The 20,310-nt window shown below is 38.5% G+C and overlaps 1 protein-coding gene across 5 annotated transcripts in view; it reads right to left on the bottom strand.

Annotated features, from left to right (window-relative positions):
- CDKL3 (cyclin dependent kinase like 3) overlaps window positions 1–20,310 on the bottom strand; it is a 112,338-nt gene that overhangs the window by 52,634 nt on the left and 39,394 nt on the right. For 4 of the 5 annotated variants that reach the window (XM_037739914.1, XM_017532388.2, XM_037739913.1 and 1 more), the window contains exons 5-7: window positions 12,182–12,294; window positions 9,459–9,598; window positions 2,535–2,623 (exon numbers count right to left, since the gene is read on the bottom strand). In XM_037739914.1, the coding sequence (XP_037595842.1) occupies window positions 2,535–2,623; window positions 9,459–9,598; window positions 12,182–12,294 (342 nt within the window). Of the gene's footprint in view, window positions 1–2,534; window positions 2,624–9,458; window positions 9,599–12,181; window positions 12,297–20,310 lie in introns of those variants that run through there. The other variant, XM_037739916.1, reaches the window with a different exon arrangement.

Below are 20,310 nucleotides of genomic sequence, written 5' to 3'. Positions count from 1 at the left end.
GCAGTGGCACACTCATGGCTCACTGCAACCTTGACCTCCTAGACTCAAGCAATCCCCTACCTCAGCCTCCCTAGTAGCTGGGACTACAGGTATACTCCAACATGCCCAGATAATTTTTGTATTTTTTGTAGAGACAGGGTTTTGCCATGTTGTCAAGGCTGGTCTTGAACTCCTAAGTTCAAGCCATCCACCTGCTTTGGCCTTCCAAAGTGCTGGAAAAACAGGCATGAGCTTCTATGCCTGGCCAATAACGCCCACTTTTTATCAATGGCACTTTTTAAAAATGTTTATTCTTTTATTTTTTTGAGATAGAGTGACATTTTGTCACCCGGGCTGGAGTGCAGTGGTGCGATCTTGGCTCACTATAGCCTCAGCCTCTCAGTTTCAAGCAATTTTCCTGTCTCAGCTTCCTGAGCAGCTGGGACTACAGGTGCATGCCCACACCCAGCTAATATTTTATATTTTTAGTAGAGACAGAGTTTCATCATGTTGGCCAGGCTGATCTTCAAATCATGATCTCATTTGATCTGCCGACCTTGGCCTCCCAAAGTGCTGGGATTACCGGCATGAGCCACCGTGGCTGGCCAATGGCACTTTAAATATATCATCTTATTTTTTTAGAGTAAAATTCCTGAAATGCTTGAAGTTCTAGTCATGCTCAAGGATTCTCTTTGCTTTTTTCTATTTAGTCTATCTCTAAGAGCAGTTCCTGGACTTTTCCATACCTGACCTTAGCTCCATCACATTTTTAATGGATGTCCATCTTTCTAATGTCATGTCCAAAACAAGCTGAATGGTTTTGCAGTTAATGAGAAACTTTTCATGTTTCTTTCAAAGCCCAAATGGAAAATGGTGTTTTTCCATGGAATACTATGCAGCCATAAAAAAGGATGAGTTAATGTCCTATTTAAGACATGGATGAAGCTGGAAACCATCATTCTCAGTAAACTAACACAAAAATAGAAAACCAAACATTGAATCTTCTCACTCATAACTGGGTGTTGAACAGTGAGAACATGTGGACACAGGGAGGGAAATATCACATACAGGGGCCTGTCAGCAGGTGGGGAGCTAGAGGAGGGACAGCATTAGGAGAAATATCTAAGGTAGATGACGGGGTGATGGATGCAGTCAACCACCATGGCACGTGTATACCTATGTAACAAACCTGCATGTTCTGCACATGTACCCCAGAACTTAAAGTATAATAATAAAAAAGAAAAGAAAATGGTGCTTTTTTTAGAAACATGGCTGATTCATGAATCTAATTTGTAATATAGATTATATGCTGAGCATGTTATAGACAATGTGGGGCACAGAAGACCTGTAAGAAGCATGGCACTTGTTTTCAGAGAACTTCCAATTTCATGGGTAGGATGACAACAGGCACTATGGCCGGGCATGATGGCTCACGCCTGTGATCCCAGCACTTTGGGAGGCCAAGGCGGGTGGATCACCTGAGGTCAGGAGTTCAAGACTAGCCTGGCCAACATGGTGAAACCCCATCTCTACTAAAAGTACAAAAATTAGCCAGGCATGGTGGTGTGTGCCTGTAATACCAGCTACTAGAGAGGCTGAGGTAGAGGAATTGCTTGAACCCAGGAGGTGGAGGTTGAAGTGAGCTCAGATCATGCCACCATACTCCAGCCTGGGCAACAGAGCAAGACTTAGCCTTAAAAAAAAAAAAAAAAAAAAAAAAAAGACAACAAGCACTACAACAGAGAATAAGTAGAAAAATCAATCATTTGGGCAGTACATCTTAATTATGATAAATGGATGTCATTAGAAGAGGAAAAACCAGACTATTCTCTGAGTCAGAGGTCCAAACAGGAATAAAGCCTAAGAAACATTGATTGCTTATTTAATGTTATCTCTGGTCTATGATGACACTGAAACTGTAGTATGTAAAGAACTGAGCACAGTGCCTAGGACATGGTAACTGTATAATGAATGGTAACTGTAATTATTTTTTATTATTAGATTTTTTCTTTCTTTTTTTTAGATAGGGTCTCAACCTGTCATCTAGGCTGGAGTGTAGTGGTGCAATCTCGGCTCACTGCAACCTCCGCCTCCAGGGGTCAAGCCATCCTCCCACCTCAACCTCCTGAGTAGCTGGGACTTTAAGTGTGTGCCACCACACCTAGCTAATTTGTATTTTTTGTAGAGACAGGGGTCTCCTTATGTTGCCCAGGCAGGTCGTGAACACTGCGGCTGAAACAATCTGCCCACCTCGGCCTCCAAAACTGCTGGGATTACAAGCATAATCCTGAAATGCTTGAAGTTCTAGTCACCCTCAAGGATTCTCTTTGAATCCTTGAGGATTACAGACGTGAGCTACTGTGCCCATCCTATTATTAGACTTTTCATTCATGACACTTACTAAGTCTACTATCTTCCTAGTCAATACCTGATACAATAAATCAATAAATTTTTGTTAAACTGAATATTTCTGTTATGTAAAAGTAACCTATACAGCAATTTTCCTGCTAGTAAAATATCCTAAAAAAAAGAACACATTAACTCAAAATGCTTACTTTTCAATAAATCCATCTCTAGTAAAATACTCATGATGCAAAAGATCACTAGAGGATATCCTGCCAGCAGGATCAATTTGTAAACAAGCCTAGAAAAGGAAAAAGATTTTAATAAGTGAGCTCTCAACAGGGCTCCATATGGTAAAAATTAAATTTATTTGACAAATTAAGAAGTAATTATCTAGATCAAAAGGCATTCCTGAAAAGATGGAGTTGGACCACAGGAATTTCTGGTAGTAAGGTCTAACTGTTTATTTCCCTAAGGAATTTGCACTTGCAAAACTTTATTATAGGTTAAATGTCCCATGATTCTAGCCAAAACAGAGGTCAGTCTGTTTCTGCTGAAATTATCAAAATTTAATTAGACCATTTTGATCCTCTTTCCTGCCCTGTGAGATGGAATGTTCATGGATAATCATTTGCATTTTACATATGTAGAAGCATGATTACTAGTTTGCCAAACATGAGTTTTAACCCATGTTGTTTTACTCCTAATCCAGTGCTCTTTCTATAGCATAATACAATTTTGCAAATATTCAAGTCCCTAAATCTTTCAATAACCCATTATTAAAACAGCTCTTTTCTGTTTCCCTGCCTTGGTATAGAAACAAACAAAAAATGGAAGGAAGTTTTGAATGTTAAGTTGTACATAATAAACTTATGTATAGTTAAATAACAATAATTATAAATAGAACATATTTCTTTAATCAAAATATTAAAGACAGATTTTGAATAAAAGGCATCTGCATTATAATTTTCATTCTTCCTGTGAAAGGAGGGAAAACATAATAACAGTTAACTTCTTTTTTGTAGAGATGAGAGTTTCGTTATGTTTGAGGCTGATGAACTCTTGAGTTCAAGTGATTCTCCCACCTCAGTCTCCCAAAGTGCTGGAATTATAGAAGACAGCCACCATGCTTGGCCTTTTAAAATTTTTTGACAGACAGGTTCTTACTCTGTCGCCCAGTCTGGAGTGTAGTGGTGCAATTATAGCTCACTGGAGCCTTAAACTCGTTGGCTCAAGATATCCTCCTGCCTTAGCCTCTTGAGTAGCTCAAACTACAGACACATGCCACCATGCCTGACTAGTAACTTTTATTGATGCTTACTATATACCAGACAATGTTTCAGCTTTCTTCTTCATTCCATCCCAACAACAACCCTACAAAGTATTATTATTATTACCCTCACTATACAGATGAGGAGACTGAGGCCCAGAGAGATTAAGTAATTCGTCTAAGATCTCATAAGCACAGGAGGCACAATTAAAATCCAACAAATCCAAGATAATTGTATATAATATTATGTTTCTGTTTATTTCAAAATGCATATTCAAGTTGATTCACAGAAAAAAAATCTAGAGATCTGCTGTACAATAATGTGCATGTAGTTAAAAATACCATACTGTACACTTAACAATTTTGTAAGAAGGTAGATTCCGGCTGGGTGCAGTGGCTCACACCTGTAATCCCAGCACTTTGGGAGGCTGAGGTGGGCAGATCATGAGATCATGAGTTCAGGAGTTCAAGATCAGACTGGCCAACATCATGAAACTCTGTCTCTACTAAAAAATACAAAAATTAGCTGGGCATGGTGGCTCGTGCCTATAATCCCAGCTACTTGGGAGGCTGAGGTAGGAGAGCTGCTTGACGGGACCAGGGAGGCGGAGGTTGCAGTGAGCTGAGATTGCGCCATTGCACTCCAGCCTGGGCTACAAAACAAAAAACACTGATTTACAGAAGAGAATTATTTAAGTCTATCACCTACTTAGTGATGTGACAATACCTAGGTCTTTAAAACTGCAACTACTTAAAAATATGTGCTTATTTTAGAACATAAAGGTAATCTATCACTAAAACATAATAAGAAAAACGCTAAAGGGTCTGACCAAATCATAGAGGCAGATAAATTAGAGGCAGTCCTTCTGTGAATATAATTCAGGGAATTTAAATATATGCCCTACTTTGGAAAATGTAAAATATGACACTTTGGGAAACAGATTGGCAGCTTCTTTAAAAATTAAACATATGCCTACCCATGACCCAGCCATTCTGTTCTTAGATATTTCTGCAAGAGGAATGAAAATACGTTGTGTGTTCCACACAAAGATGAACATGAATGTTCTCATGGCAACTTTGTGATAGCGAAAAATGGGAAACAATCCAAATGTCCATCAACAGGAAAGGGATTTTTTAAAATGTGGTATAGTCATATAATGAACCACTACTCTGCAAAAAAAGGAATCGCTGATACATACAAAAACATGAATGAATCTCCAAACCATTATGCTGACTGGAAGAAGACAGATACAAAAGAGTACCTGCTGTATGATTATGTTTATATAAGATTCTGGAAAATGCAAACCAATCTATGGGAACAGAAAGCAAATCAGTGGTTATCTGGGGACAGAAATGGAAGAAAAGATGGATTGTAAAAGGACACAGTGAAATTCTGGAGAGTGATGGAGATGTTAGGTTGTGTGTTTGTGTCTGTTTCTGTGTGTGTGTGTTAGGTATCTTGATTACGGTGGTGGTTTCATGTGTGTATACATGTATCAAAACTCTTCAAATTATACATTTTAAGTACGTGAGTTTACTGTCCATAAATTATACCCCAATACCATTGTTTAGAAAATTTATATCTAGGAAAAATACACGCCCTACATCAGATATTCAAATGTATTTTAAAGTTACAATAATAAATCAAAGTTGTACTACTTCTAGAATAAAGAGAAAAATCAGTTGAACAGAAACATACTACACATGTATAAGCATTTTGTCTAAGATAAATGTAGCATTCCAAATCATTGGATGATTCTAATTGTTAAAAAAAAAAAAGCATATTGCAAGTCTTGCAAAAGTATTGCAAAACTTATGACAAAAGATTAATGTGTTTTTTTCACAAATCAATAAGATAAATATTTTAGTTGACAAATAGGTTAAGGATTCTTTTCTTCTTTTTTTTTTTTTTTTTTTTTTTTTTTTTTTTTTTTTTTTTTTTTTTTTTTTTTTTTTTTTTTTTTTTTTTTTTTTTTTTTTTTGAGAGTGATACTTGCCCTGTCACACAGACTGGAGTGCAGTGTGCAATCTCAGCTCACTGCAACCTCCACCTCACAGGTTCAAGCAATTCTCCTTCCTCAGCCTCCTGAGTAGCTGGGATTACAGGCATGCACCACCATGCCCAGCTAATTCGAACTCCTGATCTCAGGTGATCCACCCACTTCGGCCTCCCAAAGTGCTAGGATTACAGGTGTGAGCTACTGCACCTGGCCTCTTTCTTTTTTTTTAGACAGGGTCTTGCTCTGTCACCCAGGCTACAGTGCAGTGGTGCAAGCATAGACCACTGCAGTCTCAAACTCCTGGGTTCAAAGTATCCTCCTGCCTCAGCCTCCCAAATAGCTAAGACTACAAGTGGGTATCATGACACCCTATGATTTTGTTTGTTTAGAGACAGGATCTCACTATATTGCTGAAGCTAGGTCTGGAACACCTGGCCTCAAGCCATCCTCCTCCTGCCTTGGCCTCTAAAAGTCCTGGCATTACATGCACGAGTCACCATGGCTGGCCTAAAGATTCTTAAAAAAAGAAATGCAAATAGACAATGAATATTAGCATAATGTTTCTCTCTCCTCTAATGATATAAATCCAATTTAAAAAAATACCTCCCAGCTACTCAGGAGGCTGAGGCAGGAGGATTGGTTGAGTTCACTAGCCTGGGCAGCATAGCAAGACCTCATCTCAAATAACAATACTAATATCCAATGCTAAAGTGAGAGTGAGGATATAAATAAGAAAAAATATCTGTGAAAGAAATAGCAAAATATCAAAACTTCTAAAAAATATAAATCCTTTGGCTTACTGAATCCACTTTTAATATATGCGTTTTCTAAGACAGGGTCTCACTCTGTTACCTAGGCTGGAGTGCAGTGGCACAATCACAGCTCACTGCAGCCTCAACCTCCCAGGCTCAAGCGATCCTCCCACCTCAGTCTCCCAAGTAGCAGGGACTACAGGCACATGCCACTGTACCCAGCTAATTTTTTATGTTTTGTAAAGACAGAGTCTCCCTATGTTTCCCAGGTGGGTCTTGAATTTCTGGGCTCAACTGATCCTCCTACCTCAGCCTCCCAAACTGCTAGGATTATAGGCATGAGGCACTGCCCCCGAAACCTCTTCTAGTAATTTCTCCCAAAGGAATAATAAAACAAATGCATATAGACAAGTATAAAAAAATTTCATTGTCATATCTTTACCAATAGTGGGGGGAAAATGAAAAGTAATTCAAATGTCCAAAAACACAAAATTTGATAAACTAACTGTATAGTCGTACAATGAAATACTATGCAACCACTGAAAACAATCATACAGTTCCATGTTTATTAACATTATAGTATGTTTAAATATACTGGTAAGTACGTAAAAATAAACAGGTTACATAGGCGTGTGTAAAGTAAGACACCTTTTTAAAAGCATAAATTTCTATGCATCTATTTGGTTGGGAAAACTTTAGAAACCTATAAACCAAATTGATAATAGTAGTTTTTTCTGGTTCATGTGAATTGGGAAAATCTGAACTTCTCCTTTTTGTTTACTGTGTATTTTATATTTTCTCTATAATTATTATGTATTTCTTATATTAGGTTGGTGCAAAAGTAATTGCAATTCTTGCCATTACTTTCAAAATAAAATTAATGTTTTGTACTAAATATGTTGGTATATTTATTACCTAGTTTAAATAAATTTTATGTTTTTATTTTTATCATCTATTGATTTATTTTTGAGACGGAGTCTTGCTCTGTCACTCAGGCTGGAGTGCAGTGGTGTGATCTCAGCTCACTGCAACCTCCGCCTCCAAGGTTCAAGTGATTCTCCTGCCTAAGCTTCCTGAGTAGCTGGGACTACAGGCACACACCACCATGCCCAGCTAGTTTTTCTATTTTTAGAAGAGACGGGGTTTCATCGTATTGGTCTGGCTGGTCTTGAACTCCTGACCTCAGGTGATCCACCTGCCTCAGCCTCTCAAAGTGCTGGGACAACAGGCATAAGCCACTGTATCCAGCCATTTTAAATAAAGTTTAAATTTTGACCAGGAACAGCTGCTTATGCCTATAATCCCACTTTCAGAGGCCAAGGAGGAAGGATTACTAGAGGATAGGAGTTCGAGGTTGCAGTGAGCAATGATCACACCATTGCACTCCAGCCTCGGCAGCAGAGTGAAATTGTAAAAAATAATTAATTTTTTTTAATGGGGCCTGGCACTGTGGCACATGCGTGTAATCCCAACATTTTGGAGGCTGAGGCAAGTCGATTTTTTGTGCCCAGGAGTTTGAGACCAGCCTGGGCAACACGGAGAAACTCAAACTCTACAAAAAAATACAAAAATTATCTGGCATGTTGGCATGTACCTGTAGTCCAGGCTACTAGGGAGGCTGAGTTGGGAGGATCAAGTGAGCCCGGGAAGTCGCAATTTCAGTGAGCTGAGGTCACACCACTGCACTCTGACCTGGGTGAAAGAGTGAGAGCTCATCTCAAAAATAAATAAATAAAGGCCAGGCGCGGTGGCTCACACTTGTAATCCCAGCACTTTGGGAGGCTGAGGCAGGTAGATCACCTGAGGTCAGGAGGTCGAGATCATCCCGACCAACATGGAGAAACCCCATCTCTACTAAAAATACAAACTTAGCCGGACATGGTGGTGCATGACTATAATCCCAGCTACTTGGGAGGCTGAGGCAGGAGAGTCGCTTGAACCGGGGAGGCGGAGTTTGTGGTGAGCAGAGATCATGCCACTGCACTCCAGCCTGGGCAACAAGAGCAAAACTCTTGTCTCAAAAATAAAGGGGGGGCCAGGCACAGTGGCTCACGCCTGTAATCCCAGCACTTTGGGAGACTGAGACGGGCGGATTATGAGGTCAGTCAGGAGTTCAAGACTAGCCTGGCTAACAGTGAAACCCCGTCTCTACTAAAAATGCAAAAATTAGCCAGGCATGATGGCGCGCGCCTGTAGTCCCAGCTACTCGGGAGGTTGAGGCAGGAGAATTGTTTGAACTCAGGAGGTGGAGGTCACAGCGATCCTAGACCATGCCACTGCACTCCAGCCTGGGCGACAGAGTGAGACTCCATTTCAAAAAATAAATAAATAAGTAAACAAATAAAAATAATAATAATAATTTTTAAGTAATAAAAAGGAGCTATATAATGTTTTTATTTTCTCCAGTTCAAGATGGATTTTGGCCTTGGTGTATCTTCAGACGTTAAAACTACAGCTGCTAATGTCCTGTAGATATTTTAGTACAAAAAATAGGTCCCTAACCTAGCTAAAGTAAATGTTAAAAGGTAGTGATAAACATAGTAAGTCCTTAGAATTTCTCCAGGTTATACCTAATTATCATTAAAATAGAGATAAATTAAATATAATGAACCTAATTATCTTAGGGGGCTTTTAGCTCTGACAGTCTATGAATTTTAATTTCTCTGTACTAAAGACATAACTTTCTACGGATTACTTTAGGAATCCTTTTGGAATTTCATTAAAGTGATCATTTAAAACTGTACTATAATTTATGCAAATTTCTCAGATATAAAGTCTTAATTTCTCAACATACATGAACTGGCTAGGCACAGTGGCTCATGCCTATAATCCCAGCATTTTGGGAGGCCGAGGTGAGCGGATCACTTGAGCTCAGGAGTTCAGGACCAGCCTGGCCAACCATGGCCAACATGGTGAAACCCCATCTCTACTAAAAATACAAAAATTAGCTGGGTGTTGTGGGGGGCACCTGTAATCCCAGCTATTCAGGAGGCTGAGGCAGGAGAATTTCTTGAGCCTGGGAGGCAGGGGTTGAAGTGAGCTGAGATCACACCACTGCACTCCAGCCTGGGTGACAGAGCGAGACTCTGTCTCTGGAAAACAACAACAACATACATGAACTATATCTGCCAACAATCCATTAAGCTTTGGATATTTTTTTCTTGCGTTTTTGGGATGTTGAACTTGAGGAAGAACTACCCCAGCAAAAATGGGGCTCTTGGAAAAGATATTCTGCAAGTGAGGTGTCAAATTGCCTGAAAAGAAAAAAGAAATGTATATTTAAAAAACAGAGAAATGAGTATATGTTCAAAATAATCAAATTGCTATGTAATCTACATTAGATTACTAAAAACCTATACAAGGAAAAATAGCAATCATGTCTTTTAATTTCTCAAAGTTGAATAAAAACTTTCTGAATATGTCATAAAAAATCGAGGTTTCCTAAGTTATCTGCTGATAGCCCACAGGCAACAGGGGATATAAAACCACCAGGTTTATTTGTTTTTCCTAAACTATAAGACATAATATGTAATACTATCAGAAAATGCACAGTCCAACTTTTACACATTTCCATATAGGTATCCAAATGGTTTTACTATCATCAGCAAAATAGGTTGAAACCGTACTCAAAACAGCTAAAATATGCCGGGCGCGGTGGCTCAAGCCTGTAATCCCAGCACTGTGGGAGGCCGAGGAGGGTGGATCACGAGGTCAAGAGATCGAGACCATCCTGGTCAACATGGTGAAACCCCGTCTCTACTAAAACTACAAAACATTAGCTGGGCATGGTGGCGCGTGCCTGTAATCCCAGCTACTCAGGAGGCTGGGGCAGGAGAATTGCCTGAACCCGGGAGGTGGAGGTTGCGGTGAGCCGAGATGGCGCCATTGCACTCCAGCCTGGGTAACAAGAGGGAAACTCCGTCTCAAAANAAAAAAAAAAAAAACCAGCTAAAATATTAAAGGTATTTAGAAATCAAAATTTGCAAAAAAAGAAACCAGGCTAGAGAGTAGTAGCAGAATGAAAAGAACTAAAATAGGTGTGAAGGGAACTAAGTTCTAGCAGTTTTGCTACAACTAGTTCTGTGACCTTGGGTAAATCTCTTCCTTTTTTATGCTTGGTTTTCTCATTTGTGAAATGATAGGATTAAACTCTACCATTTAAGGTTCCTTCTGATATTAATCCCTTAACCAGAACTTCTTAAAAGACACACAAAAGTGAGGTGTCTTAAGGCTCTAAACGATATCTGAAATCATTAATTATCCAAATTTCACTGTTTTTAGAATTGTTCATAGTATCTTCCTCATAATCCTGTAATTACAATTTTATGTATAGCTTCCCTGCCACACAAAGAGCTTCTCAATCTCCTCATTCAGTAATAATAAAAAACAAATCTTGGCCAGGCATGGTGGCTCATGCCTATAATCCCAGCACTTTGGGAGGCCAAGATGGGTGGATCACTTGAGTTCAGGAGTTCGAGACCATCCTGGACAACATGGCAAAACCCCAGCTCCACTAAAAATGCAAAAATTAGCCAGGCATGATGGCACGTGCCTATAGTCCCAGCTACTCGGCAGGCTGAGGTGGGAGAATCACCTGAGCCCAGGAAGTGTGCCATAATTGCACTACTGCACTCCAGCCTGGATGACAAAGTGAGACCCTATCTTTAAAAAATTAAAATTAAAAATTAAAAAAAAAACCCATAAATCTTGAAATTGTAATTTCAAGACTAACCATCATAATGTTTTTGGTGGCCAAAGCAGATCATCAAATAATTAAACTCTCATTAAATATACTCTTTTTATTTTGAGACAAAGTCTCATTCCATTGCCCAGGCTAGAGTGCAGTGGCACGATCTCAGCTCACTGCAACCTGTGTCTCCCGGATTCAAGTGATTCTCATGCTTCAGCCTCCTGAGTAACTGTGATTATAGGTACCTGCCACCACAACTAGTTAATTTTTTTTTTTTGTATTTTTAGCAGAGATCGGGTTTCACTATGTTGGTCAGGTTGGTCTCCAATTCCTGATCTCAGGTAATCTGCCTGCCTCAGCCTCCAAAGTGTTGGGGTTACAAATGTGAGCCACCATGCTCAGCCTTCATCAAATATGTTCTTGAACTCAGCTATCTGGCTATCTATTCTTATTTTCTTTAAAAAGAAAGGTGGTTGGCGAGTCACGGTGGCTCAACGCTTGTAATTCCAGTACTTTGGGAGGCTGAGGCAGGTGGATCATGAGGTCCAGAGTTCAAGACCAGCCTGGCCAAGATGGTGAAACCCCGTCTCTACTAAAAATACAAAAATTAGCCGGGCGTGGTGGGAGGTGCCTGAAATCCCAGCTACTCGGGAGGCTGAGGCAGAGAACTTCTTGAACCCAGGAGGCAGAGGTTGCAGTAAGCCCAGATCATGCCACTGCACTCCAGCCTGGGCAACAGAGAGAGACTGCATCTCAAAAAAAAAAAAAAAAGGGGTGGTTTCTGAGTAAATAATTTTCTATTTCCAAATGCTTTAAAAAACCATCTGACTCAACTCTATTTAAAAGTTCTTGTATAGAGGTGCGAATATTTGTAGAAGCCTAATTTAAAAACAACTTTTGAACAAATTGAAGTACATTCCTATTGCACTATTTTTCTTAGCATCAACCGTCAACATATGGCTTAGCTATTTGCATCCTAGCAAAGAATTTTCTACCTTCTTTATCAGCCCAAGGCACCCATCTGCTGCTATCAAAACAATATGCTTCCCTGTTCTTATACAGAAAAGTGAAATATGAAAATTAAGCAGAATTGATCTGGTAATATTTATTTTAGACATGTAACTCATGTTATTTCAGTAATACCTACCTACTTTCAAAACGATTTTATGGAGTAAATCCAAATCAGAGGTACTAGGAAGATAGGGATTTCCAGTGGCCATCTCAATGATCATACAGCCCAAAGCCCAGATATCCACAGGTCTCAAACAGATCAGAAAAAAAAATCACTTTTTCATGTAGAAATATATAAATATATTCTTAAAAATATGTTTAAATAAGGCCGAAGCCAAAGAAACAAGTGGTATCATTTGTAAGTTTTTCTTGTAGACCATATACCAGCTTTATAAGAATTGTTAACTGCTATATTGGTGAGGCTACAGGAAGGAAATAGTCCCATGTACTGTTCTGGGTGTATAAACTTATACAACTTCTTTGGAGGAAAAATTGGCAAAAGCCACCAAAATTTAAATTGCATATACTTTTGATTGTATAGCTTTATTCCTAGGATTTTATCCTAAGATATACTCACATGTGTATACAAATATAAATATGAGAATTTCACTGCAGCTGTTTGTGGAAGAAAAAGATTGGAAACAACCAAAACATCCATCTGTAAGGGAATGGCTGAGAAAACTTTTGTACAACCACACAATAAAATATTCATCTGTTAAAAATGATGAGGTAGGTCTATCTATATATGCAGAAATAGAATGATATCCAAGATAAATTATCAAGCTAAAAAAGCAACATTCATGAAAGAAATCAAAGATCTAAATAAATGGAAAGATACTCCATGTTCATCAATACTCCACGTTACTCAATATTGTCAAGATGTCAGTTCTTCTGAGCTTTATGTAAAGAGTCAATGCAATCCCAATCAAAATCTCAGTAAATTAAAAATTGATAATTATGTGAGGTAACACACCTATGTCAATTAGCCAAATTTAGTCATTCTACAATGTATATATACCTCAAAACATTATGCTGCATACAATAAATACATACAATTTAATCTGTGAATTTAAAAAAAAATCCTAGGAAACTATTTTGTAGATATTGACAATTGATTGCAAAGTTTATATGAAGAGGCAACAGACTCAGAACAGCCAATACAATATTGGAAAGAACAAAGACTGACACTACTTGACTTCAAGATGTTTTATAAAGCTACAATAAGCAAGATAGTATGGTGCTGGTGAAAGAATAACCAAGTAGATCAAGGAAACAGAATAAAGAACCCAGAAACAGACTTGCACGCATATACTTAACTGATTTTTAATAAAGGAACAAAGGCAAATGAATAGAAAAAAAAGATAGTCTGTTCAGCAAATAGTACTGGAACATATAAAAACTAAATCTAAACACAGACCTTACACCTTTCACAAAAATTAACTCAAGATGCATGGTAGACCTAAACATAAGATGCAAAACTGTAAAACCTCTAGACAATCACATAGGAAAAAATCTAAATGGCCTTGGGTTCGGTAATGAGATTTTAGATACAACACCAAAAGCATAATTCACAAAAGAAAAAATTGATAGGAGGAACTTCATTAAAATAAACATTTCTGCTCCATGAGAGATAATGTTATACAAATGAAAAGACAAGCCACAAATTGGGAGAAAATGTTTGCAAAAGAATAAAGAATTTGTATCCAAAACACATAAAACTCTTAAAATTCAAGAGAACCCAATTAAAAAATGGGCAAAAGATATGAACATACATCTCACCAAAGAAGATATAAAGATGGCAAATAGGCAGATTAAAAGATGCCCAATATCATACATCATCAAATAATTCCAAATTAAAACAATAATGAGTTACCACTACACACCTATTAGAATGCCTAAAATCCAAAATACTGACAACATCAAATGCAGGTGAGGATGGAGAGCAACAGGTTCTCTCATCCAATGCTGGTAGAAACACAAAATTCTACAGTCACTTTCGAGGACAATTTGACAGCGTCTTACAAAGCTAAACAGTCTTACCATATAACCCAGCAATTGCTCTCCTTGGCATTTACCCAAATGAGTTGAACACTTAAGTCCACACAAAAACCTGGACATGAATGTTTATAACAGCTTGCTTCATAATTGCCAACACATAGAAGCAATAAAGATGTCCTTCAATAGGTGAGTGGATAAACAAACTGTGGTACATATATACAATGGAATATTATTTAGCAATAAAAGAGAAGTGAGCTGTCAAGGCACCAAAGAAAAGGAGGAACTTTAAATATATATTGGTAGGTCAAAGAAACCAGTCTGAAAAAGCTATATACTGTGTGATTCCAACTATATGACATTCTGGAAAAGTCTGAAGTATAGTGACAGTAAAAAGATCAATGGCTGCCAGGAGTTCTAGGAGAGGGAGGGAAGAATAAAAATGAAGCACAGAAGATTTTTAGGACCACAAAATTATTCTGCATGATATTATAATTATGGATACATGACATTCTACATTTATCAAAACCCAGGAAATACAACACAGAGTAAACTCTAAACTAAACTATGGAATTTAGTTAATACTAATGTATCAATATTGGTACATCAACTGGAACAAATGCACCACACTAATACAAGATGTTAGTAATAGAGAAGTGTGTGGAGTAGGGTGGAGGAGACATAGGAAACTACAATTTCTGTTCAATTTTTCTGGAACCTAAAACTGGTCTAAAAATTAAAGTCTATGAATATAAGCAAATAAAAAGTGGCAGGGCTTGGTGGCTCATGCCTGTGGTCCCAGCTACTTAGGAGGCTGAGGCAGGAGGATCACTTAAGCCTGGGAGATCAAGGCTGCAGGGAGCCATGAGTATGCCAATGTACTCCAGCCTGTGAGACAGAGTGAGACACTGTCTCATAAAGAAAGAAGTGGGGGAAGGAAAACCAAGATTTTATACTCTATATATAGTATGCTCCTATTTCTGTTCGAAAGGAAGGAGATGCAGAACTATGTGTATGTATTTGTGTATATTGTTAGATAATGACCGAAGCAATTAAGGAATCAATTATAGAATACATGATTTTTCAGATCTACATTATAACCATGGATGATATAATAATAACTTATAAGCTTGCTTATTTTACAAGTTTTATTTAATGAATATTAGTAAGTTTTAGTGAGAATAAATAAAATGAAGACCAAGTTTTGTATCTTTTGGTGAATACATACATGTGTATGTTCAGCTTTACCTGTTGTTTAGTAACAGTTTTCCAGAGTGATTGTACAAGTTTACATTTCCCCACCAGTGTAGGTGAGTTGTAACTGTTCCACTTACATTGGTCTTTTTTTCAATTTAACCATTCTGGTGGTTACATAGTGGTACCGCCTTGGGATAAAGGTTTGTATGTTTCTTATGACTAATAAAGGTAAGAGCTTTCGCACTTTAAAAAGCCAAGTTTTAGCCCTCAAGCTTTAAGTTAATTATTTTTAAGTATTCTCTCCACAGAATGCAATTTCTATGCACCTCCTCCACTAGCAAAAGAGACACTAAAAACATACCTACACAAAGCAGTTCACTTTTCCCCAGCTTGACCTGAAATTTCACAGTACAGTTTAGTAAGGGAAAGCCATTATCTACAGAAATTTAAAGCATTATCTAGGCAGGCCTTTCAAAGAGCAACAAAGGACAGGCCATGTCTAGTTAATTATCATTGTGGCAGCAATCTTAAAGGGCCCCCCCTATTTTCCGAAATATGAGCAAGTCCTAGTTAGCTATAGAGAAAACCTCTCCTCACTTCAACTACAACATTTTGCAGAAAAAGAGCTGTCTGATGAAAAAAAACGAGAACAAAATTAACCTACTAAGGAAAGTAAAGGTATTAGACTCAAGACTTGGTCAAGAAAAGTAGATGCAAAAGAGCTTAGATCTAATATGTCGCGGTAAGGGAGAATTAAAAAAACAAACAGGGGTATGAACTTCTAGCATGACAGAATGAACAGATCAGCTGACCTACTCTCTTACTAATTTATCACTGAAACTAGTAAAACTTTTTTTTAAGACAGAGTTTCGCTCTTGTTGCCTAGGCTGGAGTGCAATGGCGCAGTCACTGCTCAGTGCCAGCTCTGCCTCCTGAGTTCGAGTGATTCTCCGCCTCGGAATTATTTTTTTAAATACAAACACTTAAAGCATGTATGTATGTATAGAGAGACAGTCTTTATAGTCCTGAGGCTAAGCATAAAATGAAGATTTATTTATCCTCCAAAAACTATGCAATTCAGTATAAGAAAGATGAGTCTGTTGTATTTGAATCAAGAAAACTTTTCCTTCCCCACTCTCTGCCTAGTGAGGCAAAGACTCCACTGTAGGGCTCCCTCTTCCTCTAGCTCCCAGTTGAAGAACTTTCTTCCCAGGACAAGTGCAACTTCGGCATTTCTAATAATTCTCCCAGCTACTTGTTGCTGAGGCTAAGTTCTGGGTGATTCGTGTCAAGAGGAGGGAGACCCTCTTCCAACCAACCCCTGTTCATGGAACAATGGTTCTACCTTGAATGCAATGCACAGAGAATACTGGGGACCAAATTACACTTGCCCCACTCATAAGGCAGAGGTTTCATGCCAGGAGAAGCAAGCTTAGGGGACCTCAGGTTGCTGCTCTCCATATCCCACTAAGCAGTCAGCTCTGAAGAGCAGGAATATAACTTAAAGGGAAAAGTGCCATGAATTCAACACAGATCCAGAAACTGAGCTCAGAGACTTTCCCTGGCAGAAGCAGCAAGCCATAAATTAGATGGCTCCTAATCTCTTTCAAAGGAATTAACATCATTTGCAACAGAGTGTAGAGAAGTTCCAGCCTAAATGTGTTCTCAACAATAGTACAGAAGGTGGTGAAAGGCAACTGGGTGGAGATTCATCAATTTAATGAAGCTACAGTCTAGAATATAGGCCAGCTAGCTTGTGGGAAAGAACCATGGAATAATACAATTAGAAGATGCTTTCCTGGGGTCAGGACAAATATTAAATAGTGAGCATCAAAACTACTTCTTCAAAAGAGCCACAATTTGATTGGAACAGTTTGTAGAGCTATTTAAACCCCAGGGCAATGTTGAAAATAATAGAGCAATAAGCTATCAATGAATGGAGTTTAACAGCTAGGAGTAGCCATGGAAAGAAAGATAACCCTACCAATACCACTGTCATCTCAGAGTGACTGTGGGCCTACCCAAAGCTGTGCCTCCCTGAGGAGCAACTAAAGAGGTTTAATACTGTGTGTTGGGCGGGAGTGGGGGGGTGTGCCGGAATACTGACTCCATGAAAATAATTTAGCCAGTCACTATGATACAAACAAGCAAATAACAGTAACAAGTCACAGAAGGAGGGGTCCCATACCCAGAGTTCCTACAATACATCATCTAAAATAGTCAAGTTCCAATAAAAATTACATGGCATGCAAAGAAATCTATGAGATATGACCCATACACCAGAAAAAAGCAGGCAACCCAAACTTGCAAAAGTAACTAGGCTGGGTGTGGTAGCTCACACCTGTAATCCTAGCACTTTGGGAGGCTGAGGCAAGCAGATTGCCTGAGCTTAGGAGTTTGAGACCAGCCTGGGCAACACAGTGAAACCCCGTCTCTACTAAAATACAAAAGAAATTAGCCAGGCGTGGCAGTGTGCACCTGTAGTCCCAGCTATTCGGGGGCCTGAAGCAGGAGAATTACTTGAACCCGGGAGGCAGAGGTTGCAGTGAGCTGAGATTGGGCCATTGCACTGCAGCCTGGGCAACAGAGCAAGACTCTGTCTCTAAAAAAAAAAAAAAGAAGAAGAGAAAAATTAACTACTTGTTGGATTTGGCAGAAAAATATTTCAAAAGAACAATTATGAATATGTTCACAGAACTAAGGGAAAACATGATTAAAGAAGGGAAGAAAGGTATAATGACAGTGTCACATCAAATATTAATAGAGAATATCAATCAAGATATATATGTATGTATGTATGTATGTATGAAGAAGAACCAAGTAGAAATTCTGGAGTTGAGAAGCACAATAACTGAAATTTTAAAATTCACTGGAGGAAATCAACATTAGCTTTAAACAGGGAGAAAAAAGAGTTCATGAGGCCAGGCATGGTGGCCCACATCTATAATCCCAGCACTTTGGGAAGCCAAGGTGAATGGATCATCTGAGGTCAGGAATTCAAGACCCAGCCTGGCCAACATGGTAAAACCCCGTCTCTACTAAAAATACAAAAATTAGCCAGGCGTGGATGTTGGGAACCTGTAATCCCAGCTACTCAGGAAGTTGAGGCAAAAGAATCCCTTGAACCCAGGAGGCAGAGGTTGCAGTGAGCCGAGACCATGCCATTTGCACTCCAGCTTGGGCAAGAAGAGCAAAACTCTGCCCCCACCCCCGCCCAAAAAAAAAAAGAATTCATGAACTTGAAGACACGCCAGTAAAAATTATGTAAGCTCAAGGATAGAAGGTAAAAGGAATGAAAAAAATAGCAGAGACTCAGAGAAATGTGAAACACCAAAATATGTATGTATACTGGGAATACAAAAATGAGTGGGGAGAAGAGAAAAATATTATAAAATAATGGAGGAAAACTGCCCACATTTATTTCAGAACAATAATCCGCAAACACAGGAAGCTCAACAAACTCCAAGAACAATAAACACAAGGAGATCCACAAACAAATACATCATACAAGATGAAAATCTTGAAAGCAGCATGAGAAAAACAAATCATCACTTACAAAAGAACTTTGGTAAGATCAACAACAGACTTCTCAATAGAAACAATGGAGACCAGTAGACAGTGACACAACAATTCAAAGTGCTCAAAAAAGACCTGTCAACCAAAAACCCTATTATCTAGCAAAGATATCTTTCAAAAATGAAGGTGAAAGTAAGACTTTTCAAGATAAACAAAAACAGATAATTTGTTGCTAACCAACCCAACTCACAAGAAATATTAAGGAAGTTCTTAAGACTGAAAGCAAGTGACCCCAGACAGTAATTCAAATCCGCAGGAAGGGCAGGTATAGTTGCTCATACCTGTAATCTCAGCACATTTGAGGACCAAGGGAAGACTGCTTGAGGCCAGGAGTTTGAGACCAGCCTAGGAAATATAGTGTGGCACCGTATCTACAAAAAAATTAATTAGTTGGGTATGGTGGCACATGCCTGTAGTCCCAGCTATTTGAGAGGCTGACACAGAAGGACTGTTTAAGCCCAGAAGATTGAGGATACAGTGAGTCATGATCACTCCACTGCCCTCCAGCTTGAGTGACAGAGTGAGATGCTGTCTCAAAAAAATTAAAAATCCACATGAAAAAACAAAGAGCAGTGGTAAAGGTAATTATGTAATTATAAAAGGCAATATAAATGAATAATTTTTTCTTTCTTCTCTTAATTCATTTTAAAAAGCAATTATATGAGAAGACTTCAAAAAGTTCATGAAAATGGAAATAAATGATAAAAATAAAATATAAGCTTTATTCTCATTAGCTGGGCATGGTGGCACATGCTTGTAATCCCAACTACTTGGAAGGCTGAGGCAGGAGAATTGCTTGAGCCTGGAAGGTGGAAGTTGCAATGAGGTAAGATTGCACCTCTGCACTCCAGTCTGGGTGACACAGTGAGACTCTGTCTCAAAAAAATAAAAAATAAATAATAATGATACTCTAAGAAAAAAATTAAAATATAAATATAAGCTTTATTCTCAATGTAAGATCCCTAAGGTTCAATATAATTTTGTAAGCAGTGATACCAGCCATTTAGTACAACCCTAAGGAACTGAGTGTCTTGGGAATTTAACCACATCAATGTAGTCCTTTTAACATTATTAACTAACTAAAGAAAAATGGGTGCCCTTTATAGACTTTTTTAAGGTTAGGAAATAAAAAGAATCAGAAGGAAATAATCAGAATTTTAAAGTAGATGCCTAATAATTTTGCATCAAAATGTTTATAAAATTGCCCTTGTTTGATGAGAAGAATGAGCTGGAGCATGGTCATGATGGAGAAAGACACTCTGGTGAAGCTTTCCCAGATGTTTATTTTGCTAAAGCTTTGGCTAACTTTCAGCTGGGTGCAGTGGCTCATGCCTGTAATGCCAGCACTTTGGGAGACCAAGGGAGGCATATTGCTTGAGCTCAGGAGTTCAAGACCAGCCTGGACAACATGGTAAACTCCATCTCTACAAAAAATACAAAATGTAGCTGGGCATGGTGGCATGTACCTGCAGTCCCACCTACTCAGGGGGCTGAGGT

This window comes from Cebus imitator, unplaced genomic scaffold, assembly GCF_001604975.1.
Source record: "Cebus imitator isolate Cc_AM_T3 unplaced genomic scaffold, Cebus_imitator-1.0 Scaffold76, whole genome shotgun sequence".
NCBI classification, from domain to species: domain Eukaryota; kingdom Metazoa; phylum Chordata; class Mammalia; order Primates; family Cebidae; genus Cebus; species Cebus imitator.
This window is presented reverse-complemented; position numbering and strand designations above follow the sequence as displayed.